The sequence below is a fragment of the Corvus cornix genome, chromosome 9 (genome assembly GCF_000738735.6).
Source record: "Corvus cornix cornix isolate S_Up_H32 chromosome 9, ASM73873v5, whole genome shotgun sequence".
Classification (NCBI taxonomy): Eukaryota; Metazoa; Chordata; class Aves; order Passeriformes; family Corvidae; genus Corvus; species Corvus cornix.
The window spans coordinates 17757963-17778713 of NC_046339.1; the positions used below are offsets into that span (position 1 = coordinate 17757963).

Sequence of the window (20751 nt, forward strand, 5' to 3'; positions counted from 1 at the left end):
CTTGCGGCGAAAGGGCCCAGCACGGCTCTGCCCGCGGGGTCAGCGCGGGGCCGTGCCGTGTCCTGCAGTGCGGTGCGGTGCCAAGCCAAGCCGAGCCGAGCCGAGCCGAGCCGAGCCGAGCCGAGCCGAGCCGAGCCGAGCCGAGCCGCGCGGTGCCGGTCCGGTCGCGCCGCCGTCGCGCCGGCCGGGGCGATGCCCGAGAGCCGCCGCTCGCCCAATCAGCGGGGGCGGCGCGGCCGGGCCGGACGGCGGTGGCCAATCGCGGCGGCGCCGCCGCCGAGCCGCGCCGGGCACGGAGCCGATAAATGCTCCCGGCCCCGCGGCCGCCGCTCCCCGCCGCACCGGGGACACCGCCGCCGCCCCCGCCCCCGCCGCCCGCCAGCCCTCCCCGCGCCCAGCCGCGCCGCCCGGCGGGGCTCCCGCCCGGCCCCTGCCCTCCCGGTGCGGGGCAGCGCGGGTCACTGACAAAGGGGTAGCGGCGGAGCTGCCTCCTCCCCGCCCCTCGGCGGCATCCCCCACCCCCTCCGGGACCGCTCCTGATTCGGCGGGGCCCGCTGACAGCGCAGGTCTCCCCTAGATCAGCCCTCACCTGGATATAACCCTGCTGGCCGCTGCCGCCGCGATGACAACTCTGGCCGGAGCTGTCCCCAGGATGATGCGCCCCGGGGCCGGGCAGAACTATCCCCGCAGCGGGTTCCCGCTGGAAGGTAAGGCCGCGCCTGTGCTGCTCCAGTTCGGGAAAGGGATAATCGCTCCATGCCGGGACGCCGGAACAAAGCGGCCCCCCCGGCCCGCCAGATCTGGCCCACGGAGGACTCCAGGACAGCCGCCCGGCTCGTGCCTGGGCTGTCAGAGCAGGGATTTGTCCCAGGACGGACACGGCTCGGGCCACCGCAGCCGGCGGCTCCGGCCTCGTACCCTGCGAGGGGCCCGTCCCGGGAGCGGGAGGAACCGACCGGGAGGTCGGCAGCGCAGCCGGCCCAGGCTCTCTTAGTGGAGTGGAGGGTGGTGGTTTGGGGAGCTCAAAGTTCGGGTAAAAGTTAGGAAAAAAAAATTAAACTCAAATAGAGGCAATGCGAATCGAAAGGAAGTTTAGAGCCGTGGCACCGGGCCACTGCAAGTGGCCGCCCTTAACCAAGGTAGCGGCGGTGCGAGGGCCCTGCAGTGCCGGGGACTATCAGGCCCCTGCCCGAGGGAGGACGGGCGGCTGCGGCGGCTCCCCCCGCCGCTCCCGGGCGGCCGAGCCGGAGCCGGCCCCCGCGCCGCCGGGGACACTGCGGCCTTCCCGCATCGCTTCCCCCTTCTCCGCCGGAGTCGGGCGGGCTCTGAAAGCCGGCTCCGGCTGAGTGCAACAGGTGAAGCCCACGGCCTCCTCCCTCCCCTGTCCGCCGGGCCGGCGGCGGGGTCTCCACGGGAGCTGCGGGCCCTGGGCGCACTGCGGGGTGGCGGGGCAGGCGGGGGTGAGTTGCCTTATAGAAAATCAACGACAAAAAACCAATAAAAACAACAACAACAAAAAAGATGCAGCAGGATCCGAAAGAGACGTTAACTCCATTTACCCCCCCCCCCCCCCCCTCCCTTCCCTCCTTTTCTAGTCTCTACCCCTCTAGGCCAGGGCAGAGTCAATCAGCTCGGAGGAGTGTTTATCAATGGCAGGCCTTTACCCAACCATATCCGGCACAAGATAGTGGAGATGGCCCACCATGGCATAAGGCCCTGTGTCATCTCCCGCCAGCTGCGAGTGTCCCACGGCTGCGTCTCCAAAATTCTCTGCAGGTACCAGGAGACGGGCTCCATCCGGCCGGGGGCCATCGGCGGCAGCAAGCCCAAGGTGAGCCCCTCCCGCCCGCCCGGAACAGGGCAAACCCCGGCCACAGTGGCGGGGAGAGAGGTCCGACCGGGACATAGCCCGGGTTGGTCGGCACCGGGGTTTACAGTGGGGACGGCGACAGCCGGGAGGGCCAAGGGGACTTGCGAGGCCGGGGGTGGGCGCAGACACTCATGGGGCACAGCACCCTAGCTGTGTCCTCGCCTGTTGCTCTCAAACTTCCCGAGGCTTTAGAAAATATTGTTTGAGTTCTTGGCAATAACATACTTTTAATTAAGGAAATGCTATTTAAAAAATCTCAAACGAAAATAGGGCGAAAAGCGTGGGTTTTTTAGCGCTTGGCTTCCCAGATCCCCGCGTGCCCCACGCTCATTCCCGCAGGAGCACAGGCAGGCTCAGGGCTGCGGGACGGACCGGGACGCGACTGGTCCGGTGGTGGAGCTGACCCAGCGCGGCTGGATCGGGCCCTCCCCGGTTTCTTTGAAAGCGCAAAAAAACGACCCGTATTTCTGTCTGTCTCTTTACTTCTCCTGCTGTTTACTTTTTCTCCCTGCTCTAGAGCTGCGTGTATTTATAGCTACGCTAACGAAAAGTTTGCGCTAACAATAATGGAGATTAAATTTTTTCCCAAGAATAGGCTTCTCTTCCTCCTCCTCCAGTTTTTCTTTCCCACTAAAGCGAAGTAAAGGCTTGAATTTTTATTGGAAGTTGTTGCTAGATTCCCCCCCCCTCCAGCCCCCGATTCTTCTAAAGTAGTGAACTGATGCCTGAACTTTTCCTTTCGGTGTTAGGAGTAGAGGTAATTTTTTATAAGCATGTTACTCGAACGTAATGTTATTGTCAGCCGGGAGATCGTTCTTTATGTTTGTTTTTTAGCTTTATTTTCAAATCACGAGGCTACCAAAGAAAAATACCGGTACTCAAATCTTTCCGCGTTTTTATTACGCTGGTTTTTGTTCGGAGCTGCAAACTTTGTTCAGCCGAAACTTTACTGACCTGGAGCTTCGTCGTCCGGAGTCCTCCGCTGGTCGCGACCTGGGATTTTCTCGGCCGCACGGCAGCCGGTGTTGCCTGATTCAGGGCTTTCCCTGCCGAGGGCTCTGTCCCACCTTCCCGGTAGCCTCCCAGGATTTTCTGGGACGCTTCGTTTAACACAGAGGGTGTTCGTCTTATGCGGGCCCGTTATTAACTTCTGTGTCCCCTCTTATTTCACCCTGCCCGCATTCGGGTGTTTAATATCGGCGTTTCTAAGTGGGGCCAGTGTCGGCTCTCGCTGACGACGGCGCGGGTGGCTCCGACCACCCTGGGGCTCTGGCCCTACAGACTGTGCCCGCTCTCCTTGTCTTTACTGAAGCAGGTGACGACGCCGGATGTTGAGAAGAAAATCGAGGAATACAAGCGGGAAAACGCGGGCATGTTCAGCTGGGAGATCCGGGACAAGCTGCTGAAGGACGGGGTGTGCGATCGCAACACGGTGCCGTCAGGTACGGAGCGGGGGTTTCAGAGGGTCCCGGAGGGTCGGGAGCGGCCTGGGGAGGGTAGCGCGGTACCAGGGTGAGCCCCGTCCCCTCGGGATCGGAGCCCCGGGCCGGACCGGTGCCCACAGAGCAGCCGGCGTTAGCATGCGGTGCCTCTGGCGCGTCCCGGGAGGATTCCTGCGCTCGGCGGGGTGTTTTCAATTAAATTGCAACTGCATCCCCCTCCCCTCCTCCTCCCGATGCTTCCCCGCTGTCCCCTCCGGGCTGCTGCAGCAGGAGGGCTCGGGGCTTGCCGGAGACACGGAGCTGGGAAGCCGGAGATGGGGAGCAGCTCCCTGTGCCTGCCGGTTGTTTGCGGGATGGGATGGGGGGCACATGGAGCCGGAGCAGTATTTGTGTGGTGTCTGCGGGTTTTTATCACCCACTGTGCCGGCTCGGGGAAAAGAAAGTTTCTCGGGAGCCGCTGTGCCCACGCTGGAGCGTGGTGCAGGACGGTGCCCCCTGAAACCCCCGCGGGGACCGGAGTGGGTAGTTGCCTTCCCTAAGTCCTGACTGGCAGTGGCTGAGGGATACGAGCCAGAGGCACTGATGGGGGATTCAGCTCCCCGGGTCGGCCCGAGAGCTGCGGGGAGCTGCTGGGGACGAGGCGGTCACAGCTCTGCATTTCCCCCCTGAAGTGAGCTCCATCAGCCGCATCCTGCGGAGCAAGTTTGGGAAAGGTGAGGAAGAGGAGGCTGAGCTGGAAAGAAAGGAGGTGGAGGAAGGCGACAAGAAGGCCAAGCACAGCATTGATGGCATCCTCAGCGAAAGAGGTAAAGTCCTGTTTGCCCCTGCTCTCTGTGGAGCCCTGCAACGGGCCAGTGCCAGTGCCAGTCCCAGCTGCTGGTGGCTATCACTCCCCTTCTCCCAGAGGCTTGTCCTAGGGCCAGCGCAGCGGGAGGTGTAGGGCAAGGAGTGAGCCCTGACAGCCTGGCTGCCACATCCCATCGTGTCCCATTTCCCCACCGGAACGATCCTGCAGTGTGCAGGAATGGCACAGAGGTTGGAACAAAGATGGGAGTCACTGCTAGTTTGGCTTTCAATAACCAGGGAGCAGGGAGGGTTGGAGCGATCACAGAGCCCCTCGTCATAGCCATGCAGGGGCTCCTTTCCCAAGCCAAGCAAAAGGCTGCAGCTGCATAGAAGGGACAGTTGTAGGAAAAAGCTGCGGAACCCCGAGTCTCTGCAGTCTGAACAGGGCAGGGAGCCACATGTTTTGTTTTTTCTGCTCTTAAAACTGCTGGGAAGAGCATGTGTTGGTGTTTGGCCAGGGACTGCGAGGAGGTTGCAACCTGAACAAGGCGGAGGTGAAGGGCTGCTGCGGGGGGACAGCTGCTGCTCCCGCTGAAGCCATGCCTGGAAGTAGTGTGTGGAAGTTGCTGCCCAGCACATGCACAGGCACTGGAGAAGGCGAGACAAAAGTACCAAATGAGCTGGTCAAACATTTGTACAACTTTTCCAGCTTTTACAAAGAAGGCCTTCTATACACAATCTACACTTGGAGATGAACTTGGAAAACAAAGAGGGGGGAGTCCATTGAAACTCACACTTTGGCTTTGCACAGACAAAGCTTCAGCTAGCAGCAGCTTGATGTGAACAAAAGAAGGCAACCTTTTTATAATTCAAGGAGAAAAGAAGAGAAAACAGCCCCACAAAAGGCTGAGAAAAGACATTATGGGCTTGCAATGAGGGATGAATTATTCAATGAGCCCCTAATAGCTGATGCTCCATGCAGTTTTATGGACTCTCCATCGTGGAAAAAAAAAATAGCTGTTTTTAGAGAGAAAATATTTATAGCATTTCTAGGCATCAAGGGATGCCGGTGTCGTTCAAGGACAACTGAAATCCATTCTTTGACAGTACAATATGTCCTTGTTTTGTTGGAACAAACCCCTAAACCCTCCTAAAACTTAGTTTTCAACTGTTATTAAAACTTTCAGGGAAGTCTCATCTTCTACGTGTCTGTGTTTGCAAAGATGTGTATAATACAAACATGCAGAAGATGCTAACAAAATTAGAGATTTTAAGGCCAGAAGGAACAGTTTGATTGCCTGGTGTAGTTGCCCGCATATGATCAGTCCAGAGTTTACTCCAGCATCTCCCTCAACAGAGGATTTTTCCAAGAGGGATGTACACCAAGGTCAAAAATAGCTAAATTCAGTGCCCTAGTTGTTAAATATCTAGCTTTACTGCCTTCTTGAATTTCTCAACAGAGATTAGAAACAGAAGATAGTAAGCCTTGATAATATCACTGCTTTATGGAACAAAGAGCGGTTAATAGAGACAGCAAGAGAAAAAATATTGTTACCAATATAACTCATCCTTCTGTTTCACTTTGAAACAGTCTTCCTGTTCTTTGACTATCTGCCCTTTAAAGTGGGGCTCCTGATTTATCATGAGTCAGTGTCTGGGTGCGTGGCTGCCTCCCAGCAGCCCAGGGGAGCCCCAAAACTCTTGCAGGAAAACTGCTGGGGCCAGTGGTGCCTTGCTGCAACAGGGGCTCACTAGTGCCTCCCAGCAGAGTTCTATGAGGAGGCTGCATTCCACCTCCTGATGTACCTTCTCCTTCACTTTCTGTGGATGTGTCTTATTTTGTTTGTTTTGAGTTCAATCAGTAGCAATTTTCCCCTTGATTACATAGGGTAGTATAGCCCTCTCCTGCCCTGGGCATGCAGGTTTTTGCTGCGTGAACGTGACCGGACAGTTCCGTGGTAACGGCAGCTTTGGTAATCCCATCTGTTCTGTGACAGTGGCTGGGAAGGATTGGCAGTGTGAAGGAGAGTGTGCTCTTCCCCACAGCAACGCCTGCTCCCCCTCCCTGACTAGCAAGCTGTTGCTTAATCTCATTACTGGAGTGGCTGGGATGCTGCAGTGCGACTGTGCTGCTGCTCCAGAAAACATTTGTTGCCATACTCATGCCCTGCATGGAGTGTGATACTATAGGGACCGCACAGCACTGCGACCATTACAAGAAAAAAATAACCATGAAGGAAGCCCACCACTACTTTGTGTCTGACCAACAAAAAAAAGTTCTACTTCAACTCCCCTTGCCAGCTGAGGATCTTTGATTTCACTCCATCTATAAAAATCATCCTGCTCTCTTACTGAAATAACTGGCAGAGCTCCGAAGGATTTTGATGCTGCAGGATCATATTTGCCAGCACCCACCAGCTTGGCTATGAGGCCTGGTGTGGCAGAGGGTGCCTGCTGACAGCACATCTCAGATGCCCTTTCTGACACCCGGGATGCTTGCAGAATGTCCAAAGGGTATCTGTGTGCTGCACAGCAAAACCCTCAGGCGGTAGCTCAATGCTGAGTGCTCCATGTTACAGAGGGAAGCCTTTTGTAGCTCTGCCCTTGGGGGCCTGAGGTGTCCCAGAGCATGGGTGCCAGGGAAGATTACGGGATCGGTCAGAAAGTGACTCCCAAGGCTGATCATGAAGCAAAGTATGGCTCTTCTGCTCAGGAGCACACATTAGTGCTGGACATTTGCTGGTGCTACCTGAAATCCCCTCCTCGCCTGGGCCTTCGGGTGGCTCAAGGAGTGGCATTTTTTCCAAAGATAAGGAGAAAGGTTGTCATTTTAATGGTAGCTAATTCAAGATTCAGGGAGTATTTACAGCAGAGTGGAATTTGAGAGAATGGAAACATGACGTTTTTAAAAAATGTGTGATAGTGTATCATTGGGATTTCTCCGACCACATATATACGCGTAGGTAAACTTTTGTATGCTGGGTGTGATTCTGTTTCAGCCTCTCTTCTTGGATACTTACATGTGATTCTCACACTGTTTACAGATAACGCATGTGCAACTCTGTACGTGCTGTATTTCAGTGTTTCTGCTGGTGTCACCCTCGACCCTGATTCTGGCTATATATTTAAAGAAATCTTGATTGTAAGAGTGTGTATCAGGAGGCTGATAGCTCTATAATAGCATATCTGTATTTCTGCATGTGTGATAATCTTTTCTTAAAGGCACAAACCATAAATAAAGAATATGAGAAAGTTTTGTGCCTTTATGTGGCACATCAGGGCTTATTTTTAGCATAACCACTACAGAAGAGGGAGTTGCTTGTACCTTTGGTGGGAGTTATGTGCGGCATGGTTTGCTGACTAATCTGATAGCTCCCCCCTTCATAAAATAGTTGTTGTTTTCTGGCAGGAACCAGTGGCTTTCAGCACTGCAGTGATGCAGAGCTGGTCCTCGGGCCCGCTGCGAGCGGGCTGGGGCAGGGGCCGGGGCCGGGACCCCCCCCCAGCTCGGCCTCAAAGGGGGCCTCTGTTCCCAGCTAGCGGAATTGGCCCCCGGGCCCTGTCCTGGCGGATCCTCCCCCAGTCATGCGCACCCGTCCAAAAAGGGCCCTACTCATCCCAAGCCTCTACCCTTGGCTGTACTGAGAGCAATTCAGGCTACAGCAGACTAAATTGCCTCCTTTATTTTCTTCTTACTTTCATCTTGGACCAAACCCTTCCCCCCCCTTCCCTCCCCTTCCTCTTTTCTTTTTTTCTGTGTGCCTGAGGCTCACATTAATACAATTTCGGCACCACCCCTATTTTAGTGTGTGTATGTGGGGAGTTTGAAGGGATAGGAAAAAAAAGGACCTTAGCACAAAAGCCCTGCTCAGCAGCTCAAAAGTTCAAGCTGCTGCTGCCTCTCTAGCTGTGTGATGCTTTTCCTGTTTGTGAGTTTTGGGAAACATTTTTGCTTTGTACTGTAATGGAATTAGAGGACAGATGCTGACTGTAAATGGGACACGCGACTACCAGCCCCTAGCTTAAATATTTAGATGCAATGTTACAATTACTGACTTGATGCACGAGGCTTTGAAGTTGTGGCACATGATCTAAAGGGCAGCTTCAGCTAGATGGGCTGGCAGATGTTTTGATAAGGGTTGGTCAGTATCATGCAGCCAGTTATTTTTAGATTGCTAAACTAATAAAGACATTTTATTAAGGGAGAAGATTAACATGGAGGCACCAGATATCAGTTTGAGTCATTCATTTCTACACCGTAGACTGTTGGGTTAGTGGCTGGAGCATGGGATGAAGCAGATGCTGAGTTAGATTTTGGTTGCAGGGGTTGTCCTGGTTTTGCTCCAGTGTCCTGTCCCAGGGCGCAGTGATAGGAGGACTTACGTGCTGTGTGAAATGCTGTTGTGGGCCGAGAAGCACAGTTTGTTCCCCTGCTCAATGTTCATGGTAAAGATTCACTTATTGAATGAAATGTGATGGCTGTGGCTGCAGGCAATTATCTTCTTGAGCCTGAAATCTCTCTATATAATTTGGTCACTAGCAGGTCTAAGAAATCATCTCATGTCACTTGAACAGTGTAATTTCTGAGGCTCTCAGAGCTGACAAGAAAATAGTGCTTAATTAAGCAAAACTCCCTAGTGAGTCCAGAATTTGGCTCAAGGCAGATAGTGCCAACTATATTTTCTGTCTTTTTCCCCTTCTCTTTCCTCATATCTTAGTAGTGGGAGCCCAGGCCCAGGTAGAAAAGCCAGGTGTTGCACAAGTGCAAATTTGTGCAGGTGATCCCATGCAAACCCAGCACAGCTTTGTTTCTTCTGCCTCACCCATAATCACTGTGGGGCTCTGGGCCAGGCTTCTGCTTCCATATCATTGTTCTGAGCAAATAATAATAATAACTGATGACCTGAGTAATGAATAATGATCTCACCATCAAGTGAGAGTGTGATGGCCCAGCATGCTGAGCATTTTTAAAAAGGTGCTAAACGTTTGAATTTAGGGTGACTTCAAAGTGGAGTTTGCTCTTCCAGAGCTGCCAGGGCTCTGCCCTCATGTCTTGAAGTGGGGGATTTTGAGGAGAGTTCTGATTGTCACACTAACTGCAGGCTAATTGTCTGACAAAAGCACCAGTAATATTTCCAGCTGTGGGAAGAAAGGGTGTTAATCTAGCAGCAACTCTCTGAAGTAATACATATATACATCATATCCTTTGCTTGAAATCATGATTTTATTAATGGCTTTGAATGTTTTGCCATCTTAGAGACACTTTCTTCAACTTAAAAGAGTCAGAGCCTGTTCAAGCAGAATTGCTGTGGGCATCCTTTCCAGATTTTCTAATTGTGTGTATCTAGAACAAAGCCGAATGTTATTTTAGCAAATGCCAGGATTGCTTCACACACAGCAGTTGATTCACTTGAATTTGTATCCAAGTTAGCACCTTATTTGGTTGCTTTGAAAATCTTCATTAGATTTACAGGGTATCATTCTGGAAAGGCTGAGGCAAGAAACGGTTGACTTCGGTGTGGCTAGGACTTCCTCTGAGAATGTGATTTATATATTTGGCTTTCCAGATTCTCCTGTGATTGCAGAATCTGTGATGCCAGTAGGAATTTACCATAATAGACATCAGGCTTTTCTTGAGACCAGCTCTGTAATGTGCTGAGCAACTGTGGTTCTGGGAGAAATCCCCAGGTTTAGGATGTAAGAGGGGTTTACTCGATTGGGCACCAGACCTCCAGTCCTGCAGATGAGGGTTATGATGACGAGTCGTGAGCAGTCCCACTCAAAGGGCCTATTCATGTGTGTAACGTTGCTCACGTGGGCCGGGGCAGGCAGGAATGGGGCCCAAATTTGTTCTGTTCTGTTAGAAGAAAGTACCCACTGCACAAGAGGGTGACTCTAATCCCAAGTGAAACTCTGGCAAAACTCTCACTGAGGGCAAGGATCTTTGTGTCTGTGTTTACACAGAGGTAGCAGTGGAATCAGCAGACAGAAGTTTTAATTAGATAAAAAGCTAATTAGCAATTAATGCTGTAAGTAAAAGCCAATACCGATAAAATCCTTAAAAAGAAAAAATTCCCATGTCTGATTTTGAATAGTGATTCTCCTTTGTATCAGTCAAAGACAACACTTTTATCTAACACTTATTTGGGGAACGTTTAGTTTGTTTTGGTTTACCTATCGATAAGGGTTGGAACAGGATTTAGGAGAGGGAAGCCAATAAAGCTGATAGTGATAAATTATCATGAGTCCCCAGAGCTGTGTAATAAAACTGCATTGGGAAATGAAGCAGAACTACAAAGTGCTCTCTGGTTAATTTAAGAAGAAATTGAGTGAAACACAAAGCAATAAATCAGAGCACGCCAGTCAATGCAAATTTCTCCATGTAAATGTCACTTTAAATCCTAGGTAGCAAACACATATGGCCACAGAAAGAACAAAATATAGAAATAAAAATGCAGGGTACTTCCAAATGGTCCCTGAACACTGAGCTCTCTGGCTAATAAAAATGATGTACAGTAATGTAATTCACCACAAGACCTTGTTTAGCGTAGTGTGAGTGTGGCATTTTACTTTACTTGCCCTGGAGTACTCCTGCCCCATGCTGTTAAACTAATTCAGTTTAAATCACTCTGCCTAGAAAAAAAGTGAAGCATAATGAAATTAAAACTCACTGAGGACACATTAGAGTTAAAGTGTGTCATGTGCTGAGATTATTTAGTTAGGGGAGTTTGATGTAATTGTTGACAGGTCGTTTATTCATCCTAGTAAATAAAGATTCACGAACTATTAAGAATGTGCATATATAACTAGTAAGACAGTAAAAGGCAATTAAGCAGTCAGTTTAATGTCTTATCTTGCTGGTTGCCCTACAGTTGTTTTACAACTAGGAATTAAAATTTGAAAAGAAAGTTTTCAGTGTCCCTGGCCAAATATTGATTAAGTAGTTGTTTGCTGATGCCATTGTAGCACATAAAAAGGCCACTGGTTCTGCCCCTTGTTCATCTTCCATTGTTGCTGATTCTTAACCTCGGAGATCAAAGGAGGATCATTTCAGTTTATCTGTCTTGGAAAATCATTCTTTGCTCCTAAACCTGTATGGATTAATGGCCAAATTGTCTTTAATGAGATGTGAAATTTGAATGGAATCCTTATTTTTCATGGTCTGTTGAATGTATACACTGTATGCTCTTACAGTTTTGTGTTTTGTTTTTTTTTTTTTCTTTAGCATTACTGGATTTGATTTTGTTTTAATTGCTTTATTTTTAGTATAGAGTGCATTGAAATGTTACTATTGTAGCAGGTAAAATACAAAGTATTTAACTGAATTTTACTAAAACTAATTTTGTTGCAGGTAATCTTTTTGATGAGTGTAGCCTAAAGGGAAAAAAAAAAGTTCTCTTTGTATACCAAATCACAGAGGAGATAAATAGTCCAATAAAAGCAAGGGAGCTCTAGAAGCCAGACCATTCTCCAGACTGGGCTCTCAGAATAAAAGGGACACAAACAAGCTTGCAACATTTGTTTGGTCATTCTCTTCAGTTTGGATTTTATGGATCCTACTTGCCCCAGCTAGGATAGTTGTGCTGTCCCTTCTCCAAAAATGGGAGAAGTTGGATCGCCGAGGCTGTGCAGAAAAACAAGCAAGGGCCCTTGAGAACAATCAGTTCCTTGTTGCATGGCAGAAAGTTATACTTATTTCAGAGATAGTAAAATATATCCCACCACATCCTCAGTAGAAGAGGTTGTGCAATCTGGAAGTGTTTTGTCATTATGATATGAATTCTCATCTAAATTGTGTGGTATGGGAGTGTGAGATCCAGGTCCCACTGCATACATTAGACACAGAAATTTAGCTGCACAAACAGTTGTAAGAAGCCTGGTAAATCCAGAAAGCCTCTTCTTGTGTTGCACTGATTTTTAGGTGACTGGGTGGGTCTCCTCTGCTGTTGTGAAAAACAGCAGAGTAAAGGATAAGACCAAAAATTGTTAATCCTCATTTTCTCACTTAAATACACTGTTTCCATTCTGTCTGGTTATTGCTGATTAAAATATCAGTCTGTGCATGCTTTGCAAGTACTCAGCTACTTTAGGAGACGTTTTGTCCCAGAGAAAGAGCTAACACTCTTTGAAAGCATTTTAGATAGATTTCCTTAAAGTCCATGAACTCAACTTTTTGTTTCCATGGAGAGCTGTGGTGAGCACAGTGAATAGCCATGCTAGGTTTGATTTTTTCTTAGTGGATATTTGCCTGGTTGTAGACTTTCTGCCAAACATGATCAATGTTTATATCATGCACAAGCCCATATAAGGACCAGTCCTAAGGATTTTTATACTTATGATATGCCTCCTGTTGGATGTCTGATCTGAAAATGACTATGTAGTAATTTCTTTATCAGATATATTGTCACATAGATCACTGTGGTTTGAATAGTACGAGGAATAAACTATCTGTGGCTGACATTTCTGCAAGCAGACAGCTTATTCAGCCTCTGTCAAATCTTATTCACCTTACTTAAATGAGTAGGACTGTTCATGCCAATATAATCGGAATCTCTTCCATGTACTAGCCCAGAAAAGCAATAGCAACCACAGCTCTTTTGGCAAAATTACTCTTCACTTTGTTAAAAACGTAACCAATGTATAACACATCAACCCCCTGCGAGGCAGTAGCACCAACGGTACTCAGTGTAACCAAATTGTACTTAAAACTGCTTTCCACCTCTGTTTTTAACTGTCTCAGAGAAGATGGAGATGAGTGTAGACAGGCTTTACAGAAACCAGGCTAGTGGAGTAGCAGGGAATGCTTCCACAGAAAATCCATTTCTACTGAAGATGGTGTGGCAGGACTTCCTTTTTGTTTTGACCTAAGGGCTGGCTGTTTGATCTGGTGTGAAGTACTGAAGGGTCAGAGCATGCGGTGGGGGGATCTGGGCCCCAGTAAATACTCTGACACTTACCTAACCCCTCCTGTCAGGCTGAGTGGTGAGAAAAAACTTGCACAGAACTAGCTGGAAGTCAGGACTCAGCTGGTTTCATGAACAGCAAAATAAATTGTTTTCAGAAGGAAGGTGTTTTAACAAAGAAAAAAAGGAAGTGAAAAATATTTAGTTTAAGAAAACGGAAAGTGAAATACACTGTTTCACAATGAAATCCTGAAAAGTACAGATTTTGGAAAAAAAAGTCTCTGGAATTCCATTTACCAAGAGATGAATCAAGTTTAACTCCACTGCAGATGGTGAACTGATGCTGGTGTGTGAATGAACACTGAATTACATTATCAGTATTTACATAGAAGAAGAGATACTTCCAAACAACTACTAGCTAAGGAGTGATGGTTTAAGTAAGCAGTCATCAGATTTTTATGGTGTGATGTTAGGAACGGAAATCGACAAACTTTTTCTGTAGATTTCTAACACGTGGTGCAGAGAAAGGCATCATGTGTACCTCCCTTGCTGTATGTGGTGGTGATTCCCTGTATGGTATATGACTTCACTGTGTTCTTTGTCTGTGGAACTGGAAAATAATAGAAGAAAACATTTAGGAATCTATTTAGAAGATTGTACAATAGATGTCACAGTTAGGAAAAAGCCCTGTGGGTTCATCCCTGGTTTAGCTCAGTTGATTTGACCTGCTCTCTTTTAAACCAACAGGCTCAAGCAAAAATGCTCAAATATTTGGCAGCTACACAGAAAACCACACAAACCCCTGTTGCTTTAGTACCCACAGCTTGTTTTCCAACAAATACAGTGTTGCCTTTTGAAAACCGCTTAAAACTAACTGCTTGTCTACCTCTTCTGAACATGAGACTGGCTTGAGCTGCACGTTGTGTGCACTGGGGCAGGGACTGGAGCAGCCAGAAGCATTGCAGGGTCTCAGGATGCTCACATGTCTTGGTGAAAATGCAAAATGGCTGCATACAGCAGACATATTTTTAATCTTTTTATTATTTTCATCTCTCTCTGTTTTAAAAGTTTCTTGAGAACAAACTGTATTGGCATTTACATCGGAACAGTCCTGTGCTCTCAGCAGGACTGTGCAGGTTACTTAGCACTGAATTTGGCTCTGTGTGAAAGGTCAATTACATTCCAGATTTGAGGGAACACCTTCACTTTCTCAGACTTAGCAAGACCTTATAGTGCTTATAGTTGCTGGTAAAGAAGAGAATTGACACAGCCAGTAAGCATAGTTAAAATGCTACAAGGAGAGCAAATTTAAAAAAGCTGCTTTAGAGAGTGGCACTTAATTTTTCTAACATACGATTTAGCAAAAAAGGGCAAACAAACCCCCCGTGGCTCTCTGCTGTAAGGAACTCTGTAACCAATCTGCTCCATGAGTCCTGGCAGGGTGGGAGGCAGTGCTGCTTGCTCCCTCTGATTTCTGGCTCCTCCCTGGCTGAAGGAGGCACGCTCTGTCCCCCTATACAACATTCCTGCCCTCAACCTTTGGTCCTAATCAACACAGCAAATGAAATTTTTGGAAGGAAACCATGTAATTCGAATGGTTGTCAAACCCTACCCTAGCATGGGTGTAAAGAGGGCTTGTCCCCAGGCTGTAAGAGGTCACTTGGCCAAGGAAGAACTTAAATCAGAATTCAAAGTTACTGTGCTTCGCCTGTATTGGCGGTCGAAAAGATGGAGTGATGATTGATGACATAAATATTTCTATTAATCTGACATCAGGAACAGACTTGTCAGCCTCAGAAGAGTAAGTCAGAGAGAGAAATTTAAAGTGAATACTAAAAAAATCCTAAATATAGCTAGTATCTGAATCCTGGTAATGATAGCTATAAATAAAAAATAAAACGCCCCAGAAAAGTGTTAAGAGGGGTGAAAAAGAAGATCCTCCAGGTGATCAAAGAGTGTAGGAGGAACTCACCTGTTCCTAATCTTGAGTGCTACCGTGCAGAAAAGCGCTACTCTATTAAAGAAATAGGCCACGGGGTGCTTATTTTTTGGCAACTGGTTAGCAGAGGGAGGGGCTATGGGATGGTGGGTTTCCCAGGATGGCAAGGCGGGAACCCCTTTGGATGCACTTATGTGTTACTTCTCCTGTTTTAGCCTCAGGGTATTTGTGGAGTGCCGTGCCCTTAGGGTGCCTTGGGCCCCTTTTCAGGGCCGGATCCTTTGGTTGAAAGAGCCATTGTGCCTGAGTGCGAGTTTGAAGCAGTGAGCAGAGTCCTTGCAATTCAGGGCTGGGTGCATGGCTGGCTCCCAGCCCAGGTGGGAGCTGGGGCTACCCTGTTTCCAAACCAGGAAGCTCCTTGCTCTGCCCTTTTCTTCCGTGAATCTTGCAAGTGATTTCCTTATATTTATTGCGAGGTTTAATGCTTCCACAGGACCGTTATGTTCTCAAGGTGGAGATGGTGTGGTCACAGCTGTGCTCTGTAGGTGGTGTTTTGCACTAGGTGACATTCAGCTCTTGGAGTGAATGCCTCAGGTCCCTGTGATTTGGGCTAAAGGGCTTTCTCCCACCCTTGCACAGCTGGTGCTGGTTTGCTGCTGTGGAAAAGGGGCTGCCCAGGGCATCTTTCCGTAGGCTTTGTCTTTCTTCTGATTGGGCTGTGGTGAGTGTGATTCTCCATCTTTGAATTGGACCAAGGGATCTTTTCTAATACCCCTTTTGAGTAGGAAGGAGTGACCTTGGTGACTAATGTGTTTGTAAGTAAGTGATAAATACAAACAAACAAGAAAAAAGTGGTTATGGCAAAATTGGTGCTGGAAGAGTTGGCTTTAGTTTGAAGGGGAACTGGTTGGAGTTGGTACAATTTGCTCTGTGTGTCTTGCAGTGATTTTTGCATTGCTTGTGCCTGGAGCCAGCTGAGATAGGACTGTTTGCTCCTCCTTCCCTGTTACTGGTCTCTGCTGCTCCTGTGTGGTCAAATTTTCTCATTGTGTCTGTGGTGGTTTTTTTCTTTTTGTAGGTTTTTTTTTTTTTTTTTTTTTTAAATAAATGGGACCAGTGATATTTTCCTTCCTCAGTTGTATTTCCAAATGTCTGGTGTTCAGGAATCAAAAGTGTTCCATAGGTTCAGCTGTCATAGTTCATCTGCTGAAACTGCAAATCCAGATGGAATGATCCTCTAGAATGAATGCTTTGTGGCTAGATAGGATTGCAGCCTGTCCTTGGAGGAGTATTTGGGCTTTCAACTTTTGGGTTTGCAGAGTTGGGGAACACCAGGGGTTGTTTGTAGAGGGGTCAGTGGGTACTCTTTTGTCCAGTGGCCCATGGTGTGGACCACTTAACAGATGCTGCGAGCCCTGGCACAGAGAAGCAGGGGTGTGCTTTGGTGAAGGGCTAAAGACTCTGCACCTTTATTTTTAATAGTTTTATTACTATTTTTTAAAGCTAAAGCAGATCAATAGCTAGTGTGGTCTGGGATGAATCCAGAGGCGTCACCTCAATTTACACTGAGGCTCTGAGCCACAATGTATTTACTGGAGTACAGCAGTAATTGGTGCATATATTTTGCTAGTTTTGCTGAGTCTCCCATGAATACCCTGCAATTCTCTAAAATATGTGGTGTGAAAAATATATTCAATAATATATACAAATAATCATTAGTTCTAAGAGAGTATTTGATGCTTGAAATTTATGTGGTTGTGACTGGGCACACAGGTTTTGCACTGGTTTCTCTTCTACCACTGCTGTTGCATTCACTAAAAATATGTATTTCCTGGATAGCTGCCTAAAATTTTGTGGGTTTTTTTCTTCTCTTTTAAAATGATATTTATTTTTTACTATTGTACTTGTTAAAACAGAAATATGTACTGAGCAGAAAAAGGAGACAAAAATCATGCTTTAGCCGTTCTTTTGTTGTACATTGCCAGTATATATAGTTTAAAACTGTAGCTTTCCCTCCTTATGCAAGAGAATGCATTTCTTAGTGGTCGGAGCTTGTGTTGCACAGGCTGACTGCAACAGAGATGAACTACTTTGTTTTGATTTTAAACTTTTATTAAAAGAAATCTGTAATTTATTTTATAAGCATTCTTCCTGACAAAGAGAAATAGTCCAGCAACTTGGACATGAAGTTATGAGCCAAAAAACTGAGGAGCCAGTTGCAATTCATAGACTGGCTTAAGCTTGTCAACAGGTCTTAAAAAAAAAAAGTTTTTAGAGGTAAAACTGCAGTAGAACTTGGAATAAGGCAAGATTGTATTTCTAGAGTTGGTGAAACAAATATTTTTTACTGATTTCTAAAGTTTTGTGGAAAATGATGTTTTTAGTGTACTCCTTAAACAGTAAATTTATAGGTTTGGTTTTGTGTGTTTTTCTTCTTTTTTAACACCACTAATTCCTCTAATTAATAGTGTCAAGCATGTGAGATTCCTCATAAATCTGAAAAATGGACTATTGAATTTAATAGCAAGACTTGCGTTGTCTTTAATGAAATTTAGTCAGAGCCTAAACAGAAAGGGGCTTTTTCTGTCTCTCTCTTTTTTTTCTCTCTTTTTTTTTTTTTCCCTCTCTTCTCCTTTCCTTGAGGCAGAAAAAGTTTTGAGTTTTTCTGAGGAAACTGAGGAATTCTAGCATTCCTGGGCATGAGAGGAGAATACTGATTAGAATCAGGCAGAGAGCAAGCAGGTGCTGAGCATGTTCATTGCTTAACCCCCTGCCCTGCTCCTGCATCCCTGCCTGACCCAGCGGACAGACCCCGCAAATAGCAGCAAGTTGCCAGATGTTGGAGATGTTTTCAGTAGGGTGATTATTCACCAGGTCTCGTCTAAAACCAGGGGGTTCCTACAATGGCTGTTTTCATGTTTAAAGCTGGGCTGGGTAAGCTATTGGAGACAGTGTTGGGGAAAAATACTGTATTTCTGGGAACGAGTGCTGGCTGCTCTGCATCTGTGGTATCCCTTTGCAAAAAGTAATGCAAAAAACTAACAACCAGAGTAGATTGCCTGAGGGGGAGAAAGCTGTCTATTTTGTTTGTTTGTTTGTTTATTTTTATGAACAAAAAAAGATTTTATGGGTTAGAAACAGTACACCTTAAAGAGAGCTGTGTTTAAAAGTTAAGACTCGAAAGCTTTTGTCTGGAGAATAATACGCTTGGTGTAAAGAGCGGCACAATGGAAGTCTTTTCTTCCAGTTATGTATGGACGAGCATCAGTCAGCCAAGGAAGAACTTCAAAGGCCAAAGTGAAAACTTGCTAGGCTCTTTCTTTCCTGACAGGTTCTTCTTGAGGTAAGATGGGGAGAGCTGTTTGTGCTGGGAACTGGAGCTGTCCTCCTGTAGCAGGGGAGGTAATAAATCATGTGCAAACTGAGGTACCCAGCTTCAACTATATCTGTCTCCAGCTGATTTGCCTTTTTGGAAGTTACTAAACCATCCCATCTCATGAGTCTTTTATTGCTTATTCATAAAGGAGTCTCAAATTCCACTTCTGCCTTGCTGGAAAGGCACCACACCAGATGGAGGGGGAAGATGATCTATTTCTCTGCCTCCAAAAAAAATGTTAATTATTCATATGCTGTAATTTGCCTTTAAGGTGGAGAAATAGCCCCAATGTGTTTTAATATAAGTGGTCCAAGGATATAATTGCTGTGCATTAAAACAGCAACCGAACTTCATGTCTGCAAGTATGTATGCAGAGTGTCAGGGCTGGTAAAGGACATGCTTCTGTGATAGGAAATAGAAACTCCAAATAGCATCCAGAGAAATCTCTTTAACACAACCTTGCATCATCATTTCATTTTATAAATTTTATTTTTATTTTTTTTTCCTTAGCAATTTATTTACGGGTTGTTAAATGCTGCAGTCTAGAGTTATCTCATTTTAAAATGGGTTTGAGTAGCAGTTTTAGTGTTACTTGTGAGGCTGTGCTCTGGAGGCACCACTGTAGAGGAGTGTGTGTCACATCAGTCTTTGTTAAACCAGAGGATGTCTGATGGAGAAAGCAGCTCTTCTGAGTTCCCAGGAGCACAGAGCAGAGCAGTCTGTACTGCAACCCCAAACAGTGCTGATGCTCCTGCTAATGCACACAGGGCTATTCGCTTTCTGGGGAGTGGGGTAGGGAAGGCCAGGCACCTTTCAGTGGAACAAAAGGAATCCTGTAGCATCTTGTCTCTAATATTTGACAAATGCTTGTACAGGTGAGTGGGTAACCCCTCTGCCAGCCCGTGGCCATGAGCCGTGTGTGAGCATCAGTGAGAACCACTTGTGCTGTCACAGACCCAGGGGCCAGGCAAAGCTGTGGGAGCAGAGCGCTGGGTCTGCTTTCTCAGGAAGTTTGTAGCAGTTTTTCTGAGGTTCGGGGAAGGGCAGGGCAGGGTGTTCTCAAAGTGTGCGTGGTGCAAGCCTGGGTTTGGACTTCAGTGCTGCAAAGACAAGGCTGTGGGGTTTTTGTGTGCTTTCTCTGTGTTCCTATCCTGATCATCCAGCTGTGCCAAACTTAAAATTTGAGTCCCTTTCCATGACAGCCCTCATTCATTTAGCTATGATTTAGGCAGGGAAGAAGAACCAGTAATTAGGAACAAGCTGGCAATACTTTGTTCCAGTAACTGTTTCATGGTGTGTTTGAGTTGATGGCTGCAAGAATGGAAAATAAGTCTTTGGGATGATGTGGAAGATCTCTCTTTGCATGCTCTGTCTCTTGGCTCGAGCCTGCTGTACATGCTCGGGCATCCTTGGCTTCAGTTAGGCTCCTTGAAGGAAATAGAGTTTCTCTGACAGTTAGGTTCAAAATAAATGATCTGCCCACAGAGGCAGCAGTTGTAATATTTGGTAGGGGTGCATTGCATGACTTATCCAGAGAGACTCTATGGGCTGCTTTGAAGCCATCAGTGGAAGGTAACAGAAAAGCCAGCTTAGTGTTGGCTGGCTTAAATTTCCTGTATAAGGGTTTGCACACATATTGAGGAAAAATTCTCTAAGTGAAGAAAAGACAGGTTTCCCCTGCATTAGTGATTTCAGGTGAGTTCAGCTTCACTGCTGAGAAAATTTCATTTAACAAAGCAAAGGGGTGTTTCACAGAACAAAGATGTCCAGTTGTGGGAAATGGTCATTTGAAACAATGATACTTTATAATAAATTTCAAATGTGCAATACTGCAACCGATGATTTTTTTTTTTTTTTACTTTCAGCGTAACCCAATGCCATCTAACTCCCTGAAAATCAAATCTATGAACAATTACTTATAATGAATTTTTTCTTTCATTTTGGGAAAAGGGTGAAAGAATAAATAGGATTTAGAGCCAAAAATGGGACAATAGGCTTGAATTTGGTAGAGTGTTGCCAGCAAGATTTTAGTTTTACAAAAGTAAAGGAAAGAGGAGATTTTGGATTTTGGTTCTGTTGTGGGCTGACAGTATTAGACCCTTAGTGGGAATCTGATAATAGTCCTTGTTTTGCATCAGCTGTACAGAGCTTAAAATACATTTGGGAAATGAAAGTATTTGGTTCCCACTTTCCTGGAACAATTTTAGGCTCCTTTGACTTTCCTGCTGGAAAAGTTCTATATCAGAATATTATTTTTACCCTATTTCATCTCCAAATTTAAACCACTCTCTGTTTGCTAGAGATTGAGATAGGGGAAAGTTGGGGACTAGGAGAGATTCTTATTTTGCTGCCACTTTCCATCAGATGCTCATCACTCATGGAGTGCCACAGGCACTTGTAGAATGAGTCTTTACAGGTATCAAAATAGAATACAA

The 20751-nt window shown here is 46.6% G+C and overlaps 1 protein-coding gene across 4 annotated transcripts in view; it reads left to right on the forward strand.

Annotated features, from left to right (window-relative positions):
* The first annotated feature begins 405 nt into the window (after nt 1-405).
* Nucleotides 406-20751, forward strand: part of PAX3 (paired box 3) — a 74978-nt gene continuing 54632 nt past the window's right edge. For 2 of the 4 annotated variants that reach the window (XM_039557245.1, XM_039557247.1), the window contains exons 1-4: nt 406-707; nt 1596-1831; nt 3183-3312; nt 3984-4118. In XM_039557245.1, the coding sequence (XP_039413179.1) occupies nt 623-707; nt 1596-1831; nt 3183-3312; nt 3984-4118 (586 nt within the window). In that variant the 5' untranslated portion in view covers nt 406-622. The remainder of the gene's footprint in view (nt 708-1595; nt 1832-3182; nt 3313-3983; nt 4119-20751) is intronic. The other 2 variants (XM_039557246.1, XM_039557248.1) reach the window with 1 other exon arrangement.